General features: G+C 41.3%; 2 protein-coding genes and 1 pseudogene across 2 annotated transcripts; 1 reads left to right on the plus strand and 2 right to left on the minus strand.

The window, feature by feature from the left end:
- The first annotated feature begins 1273 nt into the window (after positions 1–1273).
- Positions 1274–3131, plus strand: LOC147906465 (uncharacterized; annotated as a pseudogene).
- Positions 3132–4168: 1037 nt separating this feature from the next.
- On the minus strand, positions 4169–4979 carry LOC147906466 (uncharacterized). Its single transcript, XM_087416534.1, has one exon. It carries the CDS (start codon positions 4968–4970, stop codon positions 4188–4190), a length of 783 nt encoding a protein of 260 aa, XP_087272660.1. The 5' UTR covers positions 4971–4979; the 3' UTR covers positions 4169–4187.
- A 1297-nt stretch (positions 4980–6276) lies between these two features.
- On the minus strand, positions 6277–8083 carry LOC147906467 (uncharacterized). The gene has a single exon (XM_087416532.1). The coding sequence runs from the start codon at positions 8009–8011 to the stop codon at positions 6305–6307; it is 1707 nt and encodes a 568-aa protein (XP_087272658.1). The 5' UTR covers positions 8012–8083; the 3' UTR covers positions 6277–6304.
- Positions 8084–13428: the final 5345 nt, after the last annotated feature.

A 13428-nucleotide genomic window follows, 5' to 3' on the forward strand; every position in this document is an offset into this window, starting at 1 on the left:
TGTCCATATTTGTACGGAGCAAGATACAGTCCGCGACCCTGTTCCATCGCGCGATCGTGACGTTGCAGCTCTTCGAGCTGACGTCGCGCGGTTTTGCTATCCTTTGCTCCATTTGCTTTACCGCTTTCGCCACGCTGGCTGCTCCGCCGATCAAGGACCCGAGTGCACCCAACATTGGTAGAAACGGTAACGCACCGCCTCGTTTCGCCGTCAGAAGTATCCGCTTTTTCGCCGCCTTTTTTTTCGTCGTTTTCTTCTTCGGTTTCATGCCCATGCCGATCTTGGTCTTGGCTTTCATCGCTGCCCAGACGGCAGCTGCGGCGGCTCTCTCGCTCAGAGCCGAATCTCTCGCGACGACGCGTCCTAGCGCTTTATCGGCGAGTACCTTGTCCGCCATGTATCTATCGGTGAGATCGTTGCTTCGAGAATACGTAATGTCGTGTTCTCGGCACGCCGCGTCCAGCGGATTTATGCCCGCGTCACCTCTGGTTAATCGTTTCGTAAGTCGAGTGCCCGGACCGCAAAACTGATAACCCGGAATATGTAACTCGAAAGGAAGCCCGTTTATCGCTCGATTTAGCAGACTGCCGCGCGACGCCGACATGAGCTACAATCCTTTATCTTCGGTGTAGGGCCGTCGATATGCGTCCGCTGCCACGGCTGATTGTAGTGTTCGTCGCAGCGACGATAAGTTCGAACCTCCGAATCTGCCTTCACGTGTTCCGAAAGCTTGTCCCAGACATGTTCGATGTATTCACCGTACACGCGTAAGAGTACGACCTTCAGTATATATTGTAACTGCTCGGCGCTCAAATCTTGAATATCGGAAGGATGACACAGCGCGAGATACATTTTGCTACTGCGCGATTCGCGGATTCGCGCACCTTTAAATAATCGTTTGAGAGCGCGTAATCTTTAGTGTGAGCATGAAATTCGTACTGCAACCGCTGACGATACGTGTCACAAACTGTGACGTGAAATCGCAAATGATGGGAGGCAGTGCGGAGAAGCGCAAGCACGGCGAAATGCTGCCGAGTACTATACGCGCGATCATTTGCGGCCCGTCGAATTGTGGTAAAATCAACGTTCTCATAAGTTTGCTCGAGAGTCCAAATGGCGTACGTTTCGAGAACGTGTACGTCTACTCGAAATCACTGCAACAGCCAAAGTATCGATATCTCGAAAATTTATTTACATCTATCGATGAGATCGGCTACTTTACGTTTTCCAACAATAACGACATCGTTCCACCGAACGAGGCGCGCCTAAATTCTATTTTTATCTTTGACGACGTGGCATGCGACAAGCAGGATGCGGTGAGAGAATATTTTTCGATGGGTCGCCACGCGAACGTTGACTGCTTCTATCTTTGTCAGACGTACGCGAGGATACCTAAACATCTGATACGCGACAACGCGGACCTGCTGATCCTGTTCAAACAGGATTGTACCAACTTGAAACACGTTTACAATGATCACGTGAACACCGACATGTCTTACGACGAATTTTGTACGTTGTGCAGTGACTGTTGGCAAAAAAAATATGGATTTTTAGTAATAGACAAGGATAGTGCGCTTAAAGACGGGAGATACAGAAAGGGATTTAACGAGTTCGCAATACTGTAACGTGACTAGTCGTTGTTGATACTTCGCCAGAGACGAACATGGCTGATGTGCGCGAGCGTGAAAAAATCGCGAGAGAGATCGAGAAGACGAGCGAGTCGATCCGCAAGAAACATCGCGCTCTAAAAACCGGTAGAATCGAGGAAGACATGGCATTGGACAGACATTTTAAGCCTATTATCAAACCGCTGCGACAAATCGTTAACAGCCCCGGTGTGCACGTGATAAAGAGACAATCGCGCGACGATGACGCAGCGTCTGCCTCCAAACGCGAGAGGAAGGAAGAAGAAGAGGAAGAAGAGGGAGAGAAAGAGAGTGAGACGTTCGAGCGTTCCGCGATTTCGGATAAATCCGATGATCGATCGCACGATCGTGTACAGCCGATAACCTCCACTCCGCGTACGATGATCGTACCGACGATAGAATCGTTGAATAACGTTTTCGAAACGACGGATGACCCGCTAGCAACAAAGGTTCAAAATCAGTTGCAAACGTCGGAAGGTCGAGAGGCGTTGCAAGCCGGCTTGGGTCCGCTGGGTCAAAAGTACGTCGAGGCTGTCCTGAGGGGAGCGCGAGATAAACAGAAGAGTGGTATAGATTATGTATACGGCGTTTACCTACACAAGGATGGATTGATGTTTGGCAATAAACGTTTCGACGTGGATGATGCTGACAACATAATTATCGACGGCGTACGATACGCCGGATCGCCCGGTCTTTACGAGTTAATTTTCAAGAGAATTCCCGACGATCTCCTTTACACGGAAGACGATATGAACAAATACAAGAGCATGCTGCTGGTGACGAATGCGCACAAACACAAGCATCATTCGCAGGGCCGATTATTGAGCAACAGGGGATACAAGTACAAATACGTAATCGCGCCGTTGATGTCAATCACACCCAAGAAACAGAAGAAGAAATCTGGAAAGGGATTACCTCACGCAATGACATTAAATGACAATGCGATCGATTACGTGCACTGGGACGATCCCAACGAGCTGGTGGATCGTCTATGATCGACGCTTCGCACCGAGCGGGCAACAACGCTCACGACAACGAGATGCTGTCGATTATCGAAGAATTTCGCGAAGCCGGTCTTATTATAAATTAAATTGTGTATCGACGAAACGAGTCAGTCAAGTGGCGTCAGCGAGAAAAAAATACTTTTGGTCTTTGTATTACACGTCGAATCATGAAAAAGAAATCCAGCGAAAAGAGAAAAATTAGCTCGGAGAGACGTCGACTCGTCGAGGAATTGCACGCTCCGGCGAGAAGAAATTTTCCACGAAGACGCGTCATAGTTCGAGGATACGACGATTTATGGCAGGCTGATATTGTCAAGATGCATCCGTACTCGAGTTTCAACAGAGGCCACCACTACATATTCACCGTCATCGATGTGTTGAGCAAGTACGCGTGGGCCGTACCGCTCAAGAGCAAGGGTGGAAGCGAGACGGCTGATGCTATTGTTGAGATAATTCGAGCAAGTGGAAGATGTCCTAAAAATTTACAAACGGATATGGGGAAGGAGTTTTACAACGTTGGTGTGCAGAAAATCTTGAAAAAACACAACGTTAATCACTATTCCACGTATTCGATATTGAAAGCGTCGGTAGTCGAGCGGTTCAATCGTACGCTTAAAAGTGACATGTGGAAGATGTTTACACTCAACGGCAATTACAAGTGGATCGACGAGCTGCCGCGTCTCGTATCAGATTACAATGCGCGCAAGTATCGCACTATCGGCATACGACCCGCCAACGTAACTCCCGCGATCGCCGAAAGATTCTTGGACACGGTGTACAGCGATAAAAATCGCTGGTCCAGCAAAATTCAAAGTGGGCGATTCGGTACGCGTGAGCAAGTACAAGACGATTTTTGAGAAGGGTTATACACCAAATTGGACCACCGAGGTGTTTACGATCGTTAAAGTGCAGCGTACCAATCCCGTAACCTATCTACTCGAAGACTATCGCGGAAAATCCATCGCTGGTGCGTTCTACGAGCACGAGTTGCATCGCGCTACTCATCCGGACGTGTATCTCGTGGAGAAAGTACTGCGCAGGAAGGGAGACAAGGTGTACGTCAAATGGCTGGGATTCGATGGATCGCACAATTCATGGATACAATGTCATTTGATAAAATTTTTTTTTCGCATATTTTTTTCTACATGTAAAAAAAATATATCAATATAAGTATATAAAAAATATAAGTATATAAAAAAATATAAGTATATAAACGTTTTTTTTATTACTTCCCATTCATCATCATCATCTTCATTTTGGAGTATACAAAATGTATAATTATTTGTAACAATTTATGTATGGAGCAGCATAAATGATAAAAAACATAACACATAAAATAAGTAAAGTAAATTAGAATACTAGTATATAATATGTATATAAATGTTAAAAAAACATGCGATATGTATTATAAGAAAGTACAATAATACATAAAATCGTAATACATAAAAAATAATACTTATATAATAAATGTAAAAAAAAGTGTAAAGTACAATAGTAATACATATAATAGCAACATATAATATACACAATACATATATTACAAAGGTATCCGCCAATGTCCCCATGGTAACGTCTCCGTCGAGTCCGGTACGACGTATCGTTTGTCGTCGTATGGACTCAGAGCGATTTTCGATTCGGATATCGTGTACACCTCGTGTAATTTAGATCGTATACACGATTGACGGCGAGTCATTTCAATTTCTTCGTTCAAACATCGCGTGTAATCGTCGAACGTTATCGTTCGCGCTACGACGTTATTCTTTACGCCTTTCGCCTTTTTAATGTTCTTCTTGCCATCCACTCTCGCCGCGTACATCTTCGCTCTAAGTCCAACAAATTCGGTCATTAATACACCGTTGTTTTCATCCTTCATCAGGCCGAGTACTTTTTTGTTCGCGAGAGGCATATCGTACACGTTGTCTGCAGGATAATCGCTCGTGTCGAATCTAGCGATATCACGTTTCATAGTCTCGTAAACATTGTCGCATTCTATATAGTAAATGAGACTATCCGTGTCGGTATACATGATCTTGCATTTGTCGCGATACATCGGTGACATGTACTCGTGATGAAATTCGTACAAACAGACTTTCGATATGTCAAGTATGCACATACCTACGTAAATCGGCTTGTTGAATTTTACCTCGAGTTTGCGCATTTCGACTGCAATCAAATTTTCCGCAAAGACGCTGCGGCTGTGAAAATTCGGTTTCGCGATCATTGCCTCCGCGCCGTACCGTCCGTCCCATTTTGTTATTAATTTGACATCAACGTGGTTGCGCACATTCTCCATAGTTTTGCCGAATACTGCGTTGTTCATTAGTTTATATAAATTTTTTTCGAAATCATTTTTCGCGGACGTTCTAGGTGTATAAATAAGTTTCCGCCGTTTGACAAAAGATGGTGCCACCAGTATGTTATGGTTAAAATTGTCTGCTGTAAAACGTCATATCGTAAGATTGGACATCTGGTAACAACATAACCTTGAAATATTAGCGATTTTGTATCAGCATCATATATCTTTTTTCGTGCGAAAATGTCGAGTTTTGAGCCGAATAAACGTCATTTGCGGGAGCTTTTGATTTACTTCTTTAATTTGAAGAAATCTGCAGCTGAGGCGCATCGATTGCTTGTAGAAGCATATGGTGAGGCTGCCTTAAGTGAAAGAAGTTGCCGTGAGTGGTTTCAAAAGTTTAAGAACGGTGAATTTGACGTCGAAGACAAAGAACGTAGCGGAAGGCCGAAAGTGTACGAAGACGCGGAATTGGAATCATTATTGGATGAAGATTCGTGCCAAACGCAAGAAGCACTTGCACTTACATTAGGAGTGACTCAACCAGCAATTTCACATCGCTTAAAATCATTAGGAATGATTCAAAAGCAAGGAAATTGGGTTCCATATGAACTGACGCCGAGAAACGTTGAACGCCGATTTTTCACATGTGAAATGCTGCTTGCCAGGCATAAACGAAAGGGTTTTTTGCATCGTATAGTCACTGGTGATGAAAAATGGATTCACTACGATAACCCAAAGAAGAAAAAATCATGGGGACCACCTGGCCATGCTTCAATATCAACAGCCAAGCCGAACATTCATGGAAAAAAGCTCATGTTGTGTATTTGGTGGGATCAGCTTGGTGTCGTATATTATGAGTTGCTCAAACCGAACGAAACCATTACTGGGGCTTTCTACCAAACACAATTGATGAGATTGAGCCGAGTACTCAAGGAAAAACGCGCCCACTACTACTCCAGACACGACAAAGTTATTCTTCTGCATGATAATGCTCGTCCACATGTTGCGGCGCCGGTCAAAACTTATTTGGAAACACTCAATTGGGAAGTTTTATCCCACCCGCCGTATTCACCAGACATTGCTCCTTCTGATTACTACTTGTTTCGATCGATGGCACATGGCCTGTCTGAGCAACACTTCACATCATATGAAGATACCAAAAATTGGGTCGATTCGTGGATAGCTTCAAAAGATGAAGCGTTCTTCCGACGCGGTATCCGTATGCTGCCAGAAAGATGGGAAAAAGTAGTGGCTAGCGATGGACAATACTTCGAATAAAACATTATGTACCGTTCTTTCACAATAAATGCCCAATTTTTGATAAAAAATGGCGGAAACTTATTTATACTCCTAATAAATTATGTATTGAGTTTAATATAATCGTGAAGCCATGGAGATTGCGCGAATTGTAATACTCGATGGATCTTTGTTACGCGAAGACCGTGACGAGTACATTGCTGCAGGTTGCGATAATGGATGACGTAACGCTGTTTATCATACAACGTCGCTAGAAGTTTATCTTCGCGCTTGCCAGGCGGTTTATCGCGCGTTGGACAGAAAGGTAGGTCAGTGTGTCGGTCGTGTAGATGCTGCGGATATTCGAGATCAACCTCGAGAATATAACCGGTAGGTGAATCCGGAGCGATCGCACTCACGTCAAAGTTCGCAACGTCTTCGACCCACCGAAATTCGGTGTATGGTAAAGGTTGACACATCGCCCACCCGTACAGATTATTCACATCGTAGTACATCAAGTACGACGACGGTTTCGACGGATCGAACGAACACATGTACTTGTTATTAGCCTGCGCGTATCTGCCGGAGCATTGACTGAGGCCACCGCGTATACCGCGTTCGATGAACATGACCATATCAATGTCAGTGAACAACTCGAATCTTATGCGTGTAAATTTCAGCATGGCGTCCCACGTGAAACCTGGCAATGTATAGTAATGCGCGGGATCGAGACAGTAACTCGCGATGCAGCTATTGCGGAAATTTTCGAAAATGTCTGCTAATAACAAGACATCAGTTTTCAAGTACAGATCACTGTACTCGCCGAGCGTTCGAATGGAGAATCGCTTCCAGATGTTCGCGGCGTGAGCGTAATCGCTCTCGGATACTGTATCGCCTGTCAACGAACTGAAAAATAATTCGTGCGGTAAGCGCGTGTCCTGCAATTTTTCGACACAATCAATGTACTCGTACGGAAAGATACCTTTTCGTGTGAGTAATTCAAATTCTTCATCCGTTAATGTTGGAAATTCGGAACGTACAATTTTTAATTTATCTTTATCGAGATACGACGCCAATTTATCAAGGCTTGCATTTAAAAATTTGAAAGAATCAATGAATCTTAATTTTATGCAATTTTTCTGAAAATTCTTTTCATTTGCGTCTTTGGTGCTATCGACATGTTTAGTGAATGAAATATATTTTTCTTTAGTTATCGGTAGTATATCTACATGTCCACTGTACGCGGTAGCAATTTCCTTAATTATAAAATGCGCGTCGTAGCCTGATAAATTGTGAAATACGACTGGAATATAAAACGAATTTTTATAATTTAAATTACAATTCGAATGCGCTGGACCACGATATCTACCGGTGAGATGACAATGATCGCAGACCCTCGTATCGTCCGGCGCGAATGGTTTCTCACAAATATGACAACGCGTCGCGCTACGGTACGCCTCCAATTGTTCTTTCGATAACGTTTCCATGGGTACGTTGGCGGATACTATATTTTTCACTCGATGCGCCAAATCATTGAGTTGTCGCGCGAACCACGCTATACAGTCTTCATCGCGATGGAAGTGATACGACGATAACGCGTCATCGTACGCACATCGCACGTAGTAGCCTATGCTAAACGCGTCATGCTGTTGATACGCGTACGATGATGCGTCTTCCTTGTCGGATTTCGTCTTACGTAAGACGCATTCCAAATCGGCGTAGACGATGAACGGCACTCGTTCTCGATTGTTATAGTTGCCGAATTCGAGCCACCTGCCGTCCTCGCTCGGCAGTCGGATAGCGGAGTCGTTCATCTTCTCGCAGTCCATTACGTGCGACTGCAATTTTTCGTTGGCACTGAAATAGTGCAAGCATCTGAAAAAAAGAAAAAATTATAACTATTACCATTATTTTTATTTAGTAAGATGGAAAATTATAATAATTTTTTTTCATGTATACTTACCGATTGCAGAAAAATTTCCTGTTCTTTTTCCCACTAATCTGCGAGCTCACGAGACGGGATAGGTTTTTTATCCACGCAAAATGTCCAACACTGTTGCGTGGATCTTGCACGTACAATACATTGACGTGTTTCTTCTTCTTTTCATTGGTGAGTCGCAGAGGAAGAATCTGTTTATTCTCGATGCCGTACACGTTGATCGACACCGCGTTTAACCATTCAAATTTATAAATATCTTTTAAAGTCACTGGAAACTCAATGTTTGCGAGATTCAGTACTGTCGTATAATGCGGATACGACGATTCCCGATTCGTATTCTTTTCAACCGGATACAGCGCGGCGACCACCGACCACGCGAAGCACGCATTGCCCGTTGAACGCACACTGATCACTGCTCATTTCGTCGCTATTTCTCGCGGCACTTTGATGTGACATCCCGCATGCATTGGATTATGCTTATTCATATTCACTATCAAATTGAGGATTCGCGACAATGCCCATCCGCTGTCATGTTCCTAGAATTCTTCGAGCGATGCTAGGATAGGCTCGATGACACGCTGCTCGTACCACTCGCACAAATCGATGTATCGGTATATCTCGTTGTTCTTTGTAATTATGCTCTTATGAGCACGTTTATCCTTCGTCGCGAACTCACCGTTGAACGCGGTGTTCACTTTTACGCTACCGTGTCTTTCTACAGCGTCTCGTACACGCTCGAACACTATTTCTCTCGCGTCTTCCAAAAACCGCGGCTCAATGTGATTAGAGTTTATCACAGCACCTGTCGATATACAGCTTTCAAACGCGGCGTCGATCTCTCGCCAGACCAGAGATCTTTCGTCGCGACTCGCGTACTCGCCACTCGCGTACTCGCCACCAACGTGCACGAAACATGACGTCGCTTCAATTCCAACTTTGCACCCGCGAGTCGCGCGATTCTCGTCACCGCAGATTGTCTGTCCAATGTGATTGTATCCAATGGTGAGACGTGGACGCTTGGCACGACAAAGTTCTTCGAGCTGCTCGATGCATTCGTCGCATCGTTGCAACCATGAGAAACACTCCACCAGAGTAGCGACCTGACTGCACTGTTCCAACAGTTCGCGTTCTATTCGCTCGTAGTTTTCCATGTTTTTTTTTAATGTGTGCAAAGTGGACACATGCTGCATGAGAATATAATGTACAAAGGTAGTCTGCAATTGGTGCACGACCAGCCGTCTAGCCTACCGAAAGAACCGGTCTCATGCACTCTGACGTGATGACACGAATTTTTCTACGCGATCCATTTCATACTCGCTCATATCACTAGTACATCCACTATCGTCGGACAGTATTTCTTCGTCGGACGACTCTTAATTCATTATATTCTCAAACGTGTTGCAACAGGTTCGCAATTCTTAGAAAAAGAGGGGAGAGTTATCCCCTCTTCGATTCTAAAAGTTATATATATATCACAATTTACGCGGATACAATTAGTCTTGCGATACTCGCTTGTACGAACGGTTGAAAAATGTACTACGCTGAATACAATGCATTGTACGAAACGAAGAAGAACTGCAGTAACATGTAAGTTTTAACATTCTATATGCAAAAGAAACGTTTTTTTAACATTATGTATATATACACAGCATGGAGCATCGCAAGATGCGTTTATCCTCTGAGGGGAGCGCGGGGCGCGGGGGGTACTCGGTGGCGCGGGGAGTACTGGTAGGCGCGGGGAAGGGGCGCGGAAAGTCCCAGCGCTATCAGTGTTTACTGATATGATGATACGTATCGCTATGTTGTGGTGTCACGTATTATTGGAACCACACCGATACGTATCATCATATCAGTAAACACTGATAGCGCCGGGACTTTCCGCGCCCCTTCCCCGCACCTACCAGTACTCCCCGCACCACCGAGTACCCCCCGCGCCCCGCGCTCCCCTCAGAGGACCTGAGTTAGAACCCGCCTATTATTCCTACTTATATTGGAGCGAGATTTATATTTAATACTGCGATCGAGAACGAATTTTAATTTTTATATATCTTTTCTATGTATTATTTCCACTGTTATTTTTGTTTCACATTGATAATGATCTAACAGGGATCGAAACATTTGTTTTATTTTGCTTGTTACCGGAAATTAAAGTTTATATTTTAACTAGATGACATGTTTTATTTATTAATGGTTCAAAAAATTTTTTAATTTATGATAATTGTTTTAAGCTCGTAGCCCTTTGTCTTTTTGTTTTTTTAAATTTATTGAGCCTTATTACTATTATAGTTTAATAGTTACTGTCCTCTTAAAATGGAATTCGGCACTGTTCTTTATCAATATGAGACATGAATTATTTGTTGAATTTGCCATTGGCTTAATGCTTCTGTGAATAATTGTAATCATAATAAATGATTTAAATGAGTTAAATTGATTAGAATTCATTTAAAAGAAATTAATGAATCGGAGCAGTTAAAGTCATTATATCATTTCATCGGGAAGAGATGAAGGAATAAATAGAATGGAAATAGAATATAACATCATATTAAAATTTAAATTACTGAACTGGCTGACACGCTGGTTATATTGAAATTAACGGAATCCTTGGTTGGTCATTTTACCGAAAATATTTTTGTTTAAATTATCGACGGTTGGTGGAATAATAGCATTAGAAAAGCAGAATTAGAAATTAATTGTAGAAGAAATAGATAATAGTGAAAGGAAGAATTGAGCAGCTCCTATGAGCGCGATCAATTCCAAGAAGGAACAGACTAAGCAGCTCCTACAAGCGCGGTTAGTTTATAGGAAAAGAGATGAACTGAACAACACCTATGAGTGCGATTAGTTCAGGAGAAAAGGGTAGACTAAGCAGCTCCTACGAGCGCGGTTAGCCTAGGAGAAGGAGAAGGGTTGAGCAGCTCCTACAAGTGCGATCAATCCGAGGGATATAGGAAAAGAGAAGCTTGAATGTGAAATCAACATATCCATACTTTTTATATATATATATATTGTGATATATTGAGAGATATTCCTCCAGCGTTTCTGATCTATTGATCAGAAATGATTGCGGGCTCGAGCTTTTCGCTCTGTTTATAGGCGCCAATCGGTAACGCTCACGAGTCGAGAGGAAGGGGGAGCTCGAATTTCCCAGAATTAGTAATACGTGCCGAATTTGGAAAATGATTTTTCATATGGAAATATTAGTCACATCGGAAATTGGGCACGGTTGCCACGAATTCAATTTAGAACTAAAGAATCAAATTAGGTTTTCGTTAATTGATGGAATTTTAAAGTAATTGACAAATTAAATTTCTCCGTGGTCCGTGCTGCTTCTTCTCCGACTCTGTTCGGCGCTGGCTAACGCAACAAATTCGCGTTTACTTATCTGTTTCAGGCTAATTAAGGTGGTCACGATGGCTAAAAGATAGTAAATCAAACAAAAAATATGTATTAAACAAATATGTATTAAACATAACGCGAGACTTTGAAATTAACAGTATTTTCGGCCAGAGCGGCTGAAATCCCACTAAGGATCCCACGAAGCGACGAACGACACGAATTGACCTGATGGGTCTGGTGGCTAGTGCGAAGTTTGAGAGCTATTGCTCCACGACTCCACTTAACGTGATGTCATGTCGATGTCTACTTCTGATCTGAGTCATCGAAGCAGCAAAACGAGGTTTATACATTGGATCGGCGGTAGAGTACAAAAGGCTGGGCCTGTAGAACAAAAGAAGCCGACTTGTCAATCATTTCTCCCTAGATTCTTTCTCGATTGGCTTTGCTGCACTGCTAGCTACTGTTTCAAAAGAAAATCATAGCCGCTGGCTATTGTTTTGTCTCCGGAAAGATAAGACTCTCAAGTTCGAGCTCGTTATCGCTGGTAAGTCATCGATGACTCATGCATGATTAATTCGCATATTAATCAGTGCTTAATAATTATCTCAAATATTATTTAGTTATTAATACAAATTACAATAATTAATCAAGTAAAAATTAACCGCTATATAGAGTCAAACGCTGTTTTCGGTTATGAACAAATATATACAAAAAATACTAAAAATTCAAATGTTTCGATCCCATTTTTTGGACCATTATCAGCGATAATATAATATACAAATGTTAATTAATGTTAGAGAGAATAGTGTTAAAACACTATAATATTAATATATATTGTGCTCTTATTTGTCAACAGAGATAAGTCCATCATTTGGTGGAGTGAAAGTGTGACACGATTATTTTAAACCTTGGAAGTGTGTCTCTGCTGGTCGACAAAAACACAATTCCATATTTATGCTTATAAATGTCATGACGTGTTTAACTGACAATTTCGTTATTATAATATCAGTAACTGACGACTATTGACAATGTTAATTCATAATTTATTCTAAAATTTTTATATATATTTGATTAAATGTTATGTACGTTTTTAATTGTTTAAATTTTTCTAATAAATTATGAAATAGAACATTAAGAGTGAAATAAAATTATTCAGTTTAAAAATTAAACATTAAAAATTGTAAAAAACTAACATTATAAAAGACTAATCTAAGACATGTTATTAATATTTCTTAACACTTATATACTTATAAGTTTCGTTTTTTAATACTCATAATTTATACGAATTTATATATATATATTTGACTAAATGTTATTTACGTTTTCAAATGTTTAAATTTTTGACCATCACATTTGAGGTGTTCGTTTGTATGAAAGTTCAAATTTCATTCGACTTGCAAATCGATTGAGAAGAATATATCGTTTTCTTGGAAGGCATATTAAACATTCAATGTTTTATCATAAACTAATTTAAAACTGTCGATGAAGCAATGGATACACTTAAGGAACTGTTAAATGTTTAAGGATCATTTGAAGAGAGCTTAATAAAAAGCCGGAATATCTCTATACATAAGTTCATTTAAATTTTAATTAAATCTTATTATACTTTATTAATGTAAGACCTTCAGTTATCAATATTTTTTAACCCTTTTACGTCCTTTATATTATATAATATTTATTTAAATTGTTAAAATTGTTACTTACTTGCTACATATTTTTATTAATGAGTTTCTATTAATAATACATAATTTTAATTAATTCAAATTAATTAACTCCTCAACGATTAACGTTAGCGATCTCAAATCTTTTTAATAATAATATTGGCCTTATCGGCTTCGTTAGTTAATGATTTATTTATAGGAAAAATTGTTAATTAAGGCTATAGATAAATCTAGATATTTTAGATATGACACTCCACAAATCGAGACTGCTACGTGGCGATGAGTCATCATGTGACTTCATGCGTATTAT

Source organism: Acromyrmex echinatior, unplaced genomic scaffold (assembly GCF_024713525.1).
Source record: "Acromyrmex echinatior isolate Ae372 unplaced genomic scaffold, ASM2471352v2 Scaffold30, whole genome shotgun sequence".
NCBI classification, from domain to species: Eukaryota; Metazoa; Arthropoda; class Insecta; order Hymenoptera; family Formicidae; genus Acromyrmex; species Acromyrmex echinatior.

Excerpts from the sequence above, each read along its gene's own strand:
- LOC147906467 (XM_087416532.1), bottom strand. The coding sequence starts at position 8,011 with ATGGACTGCGAGAAGATGAACGACTCCGCTATCCGACTGCCGAGCGAG.
- LOC147906466 (XM_087416534.1), bottom strand. The coding sequence starts at position 4,970 with ATGAACAACGCAGTATTCGGCAAAACTATGGAGAATGTGCGCAACCAC.